Here is a 4,568-nt window from a genome sequence, read left to right as displayed (position 1 = left end):
CCTCAGGCCCCTCTCTCCTCAGGTCCCTCTCTCCTCAGGCCCCCTCTCTCCTCAGGCCCCTGTCTCCTCAGGCCCCTCTCTCCTCAGGTCCCTCTCTCCTCAGGCCCCTCTCTCCTCAGGCCCCTCTCTCCTCAGGCCTCCCTCTCTCCTCAGGCCTCCCTCTCCTCAGGCCCCTCTCTTCTCAGGCCCCAACCCCATCCACCAGTCTGAACTGGCAATTGCCTTTTTGTGGCAGGTGCTCCAGAGCCTCTCTAAATCCTGGCCTGGGAAAGGGATGGAGCGTTTGTCTCACCTATTCTATTCAATACACCCTAGTCCTTGATAGCAAATAAAAATCTGTAAACCTGCAGTACTACAATTACTCAGAGCCTTATAGGGGCCCTTTGATCTTTTCGCCAGGTAAAATAGATGCTAAAAGATGCTGCCAAATACCCACAACATTTGGCCTCAAATACAACATGGTACTACAATACTACTACACATCTGTCAGGATTATGCTACAATAATAAAAAAACATGTCAGGATTGTTCTACAATGATACTACACCTGTCATGATTATGCTACAATAATAGAACATATGCTAGAATTGTGCTACAATAATACTATAAACTACAGTACTTACTACACTTACATTAAGTCTGTACCATATTAATACTACAAAGATGTTAGGCTTCTACAACAGTAGTACTACACATATGTCAGAATGGTACTTCAAAAGTACTACAGACATGTCAGGGCTGTACTGCAATATTTCTACATACATGGTAAATTAGAAACAGTCATTTCTATATATATGTTAGATACTGCAACAGCACTACATGCAATCCAAAGTCGTAACACATGATTAAAACACATATGTCAGGTGCACACAGATTAGATTAGTTATGCAAAAGTACTACACACAATAATATTAGTATTAGAAGATTACAACAGACAGAACAGGTTATCATTATTATAGTGCTACATGCAGGTCATGTTTTTGATACAATAGTATTACACATAGGTCAGGTTAGCCCTAAAAAAAGTACTACACCTAGGTCTAGGATTTAATACAATAGTACCACATGCAAATCAGGTTAGTAAAACAGGGGTAATGCATACCAACCAAGTTATTATTATAAGGTAACTACCGTACATACAAGACAGGGTATTAACACCTATGGGTTAGAGAAATACTATAGCAGTGCTGATGAGCAGGTCACTTTAATAATGTTTAAATTCACCCCAACACAGTACACTTTACTTCTCTTTTCCTCCTCAATGTGAATGGAAAAAAAACAAATGACCTAGATGCTGTATTGTTAGGGGTAGGAGGTATTGTCTACTGGTTTCCACACAGAAGAGATAATTAATTAGAATTTCCTGTAATACAGCAAGCTTGAAGATGCCAGCATATTCATAAAGGCAGTTGTTCTCCATAGGTTGTTGCTTTTAGCGCTGAGGACGGACATGCTGGGACTTGTTTATCACCAAATGAAAACCTACTTTCATAGCCTTAAAACAATTCTTTCTTGCACTAATGCTTTCAGTTTACACATTTGAATTACAATGTAAAAAAGTACCTTGTTGGAGAAGGGTATTTCACTTATTTCACTATAGTCAACAGCCAGCATATTGAAAAGTCTGTTTATAAATGGAATATCCCTTCTTTATATATTAGTCAGAAAATGTCCCCTTTTGTACAGATGCATGCATAATCTGTTGGCAGGGTTAGTTTTCTGAATATACTCATCATTGATAAAGTGGCCTGCAGGCAGAACAACTAGTAGACCAGAAGTCTTTCTGTTTTTAAAAAACATTGGCATGATGGGTCCCGTTTTCCACAACACCATTGTCGATGATCTTTACTCTAGTATTGACTTGCCATTTTGCTATGCATTTGAAATAAAGAATTGCAACCAGGAAGGTCTATTACTGCAAAAAGGACATACATTTTTCTCCAATAAAAAAAAACGTATCTATGTGATTACAATTCTTTTAGGTACTCACAGAAAGGGCCAGACAATGTCCTTTGTGCAATAGAATATACTTACCTGCCTATTTGCTATCTTCCAGGGCTGCTGGGACTAAATGAATGCCGTAAGCATTCACAAGCATTACACCATTCTGGCCTGGACAATCAAGATGAAGATCAGGAAACCAGGAAGAGGTGAAGAAGATAGCAATGTATCCCCAATGCAATGAGAACAGGTAAGTGTATTTAAAAATTGCAATCAAAACGCCTGTCCCTTCTGCATTAAAGGTCCTGCTGGATCGCTTTGTTTTAATTTTTACATTTCTTTCCTTCTGTCTTTATTTCATCACACACATAGCGTAAAGCATTGCATCACACATTTATTTTCAATGCCCACCAACCACCCACAACACACTCCTGTTGAAAAAAATAAAAAAGGGGAAAGCAATGCACCTAGGGAATATGTCACTATTAAGTCTCTCAGGAGATTTTAGAAGTGCCAAGCCTGGACCAAGAGCATAATCAAAGAAGAGAAAGAAAGAAGGCTTTTTTAAGGCACTTTGATAAAAAATTATATTTTATTTTATTAAACATATTGTTAAAAACATGAAACAAATTCAATAGGTGATATATATCTAAATACCAATAAAAACAATTTGGAAGGGTTGTTCACAATCAGGTAAAATCCCACTTATCAATATAGCTTGAAGAATTGTGTTAGACTGTATCTTATTCCAAACGTGTTTCGCCCGCAATGGGCTTCATCACGGGATCTGTGAATAACACCTCTTGGGATAGAGGGATCATACAACATTGAATTAGATTAGAAAAAGTCAATGACTTTTGAAAAAATAATGTAGGTGTTGGAACTTGTTGAGGAATTGGATATTCCCTCACCTAGAAGAGGTCTCCTCCTATTTCTTGCTATGATACTGGGACATAAAGTTAATAAAATCTTCCTGATGATAAAGGCAAAAAAGTGATTGCAAAAAATAAATAGATAATAAAACTGACTAGAATAATAAAACTTGACCATTTCCTACCATTATTAAAAATAAAAAATAAACTAAAAACACTTTGGTTTCACATAAGCAATAATTGTTAGACTTAGATTTAGAGTTTGGGTAAATTTTACAGTTACTCATGCACTGAAGTTTCCTTCATCGTATTATAGGTAGTTGCTCAAGTTTTTTAGGGAGGGGGCTATCATTAAAAAACAGTTTTACTTACCTTGTCCCTTTTCTCCAGTTAGCTTCCCCCTCACCGCCCTTCTCTTTGGTGCTCCATTTATTGCACCCACTCTGACATTATCACATGCAATGCAGGACCACCAAATGAGAGCGCCAAGGGCCCACAGAGCGTTAGAAAAAGAGGATAGGAGTGGCAATAGGGGGAACGAGGATAAGACAAGTAAACAAATAAAGCGTTTTTTTAACAATACTGCATACAAACACACATTTAACTCTTGCACTGAAGTAGAAGTCCCATTGCACAAGTAGTTTCAGCTTCAAGAGATACTGTAGGTTAATATGTAAAGATTAGGGTCAGTCACGGTTAACTGTAAAACGCTGATAAGAGCTGACAATTTGTGAATACAGGTAAAACAGAAGCTTCGCCACTAAATATTTTCACAATCATAATAAGCAAATAAGAGAAAACATGACAGTTCACTATCTTGTCAACATGACATTATTATTTATAACTAGGATAGCCAATACCGCTTCACACATGTAGAAATATAATATCTGTACATCTCAGAGATTAATATTACCTATTATTCTAAACTTACCAAAATAACGAATGCACGAAGAGAGACCATGGCTGCAGCTACTTTACTTGTCTGAACTAGAGTTTTAACTGAAAATGAAAGTGAGCTGAGCCAAAGGAGGAGCAAGTCACGTGAATTCTTGAGACTGCCTTGTCATAACATATTTGTGGTTCCTAGTGTTCATAGAGACATACTTCCTTGTTTGTTAACCTTATTCATTTCAAGTACAATATAATGCAAGTGAATTAGAGGAAATATAAAGTATAACATTGTCTTCAAGTATATCTTAAGTATACTGTCTACTTTTATTTCTTTTATTTCTGCACAGTTTAGTGATATACAAAGTGAAAGAGAATAGTGCAAATAAAACATTGGACACAAATTTGATAAATTTCATTTTCTCCAGTAATGATTATAGAGTGAGTGCCTTGCTTGGAATTTTATAAATAAATATATATATATATATATATATATATATATATGCCAATTACATGGCAGCAAATTAATTCATTTCGGCATGTAAACAGGCTTTTAAATTTCAAAGTGAGCATAAGAAGGGTGGTTCTATTAATATTAATATTATTATTATCTTGTACTTAACAACATAACAACATTTAATAACATTTTACCAACTTATTACGCAGAGCTTTACAAAGTCTATAGTCATGTCACTTACTGTTCCTTAACAGGTTGTAAGCTCTTCGGGGCAGGGTCCTCTCCTCCTGTATCACTGTCTGTATTAGTCTGTCATTTGCAATGCCTATTTAATGTACAGCGCTGCGTAATATGTTGGCGCTATATAAATCCTGTTTATTAATAATAATAATAATAATAATAACAGGTGCT

At 36.4% G+C, this 4,568-nt stretch overlaps 1 protein-coding gene across 1 annotated transcript in view; it reads right to left on the bottom strand.

Annotated features, from left to right (window-relative positions):
* Window positions 1–3,819, bottom strand: part of FAS (Fas cell surface death receptor) — a 17,540-nt gene extending 13,721 nt beyond the window's left edge. Inside the window, exon 1 of the mRNA XM_072424894.1 lies at window positions 3,744–3,819. Within this exon, the coding sequence (XP_072280995.1) occupies window positions 3,744–3,773 (30 nt within the window). The 5' untranslated portion in view covers window positions 3,774–3,819. The remainder of the gene's footprint in view (window positions 1–3,743) is intronic.
* Between the last annotated feature and the right edge of the window lie 749 nt (window positions 3,820–4,568).

This window comes from Pyxicephalus adspersus, chromosome 10 (genome assembly GCF_032062135.1).
Source record: "Pyxicephalus adspersus chromosome 10, UCB_Pads_2.0, whole genome shotgun sequence".
In the NCBI taxonomy this organism is placed as follows: Eukaryota; Metazoa; Chordata; class Amphibia; order Anura; family Pyxicephalidae; genus Pyxicephalus; species Pyxicephalus adspersus.
Note: the sequence above shows the minus strand (reverse complement) of the source record. Positions and strands in the feature narration are given on the sequence as shown.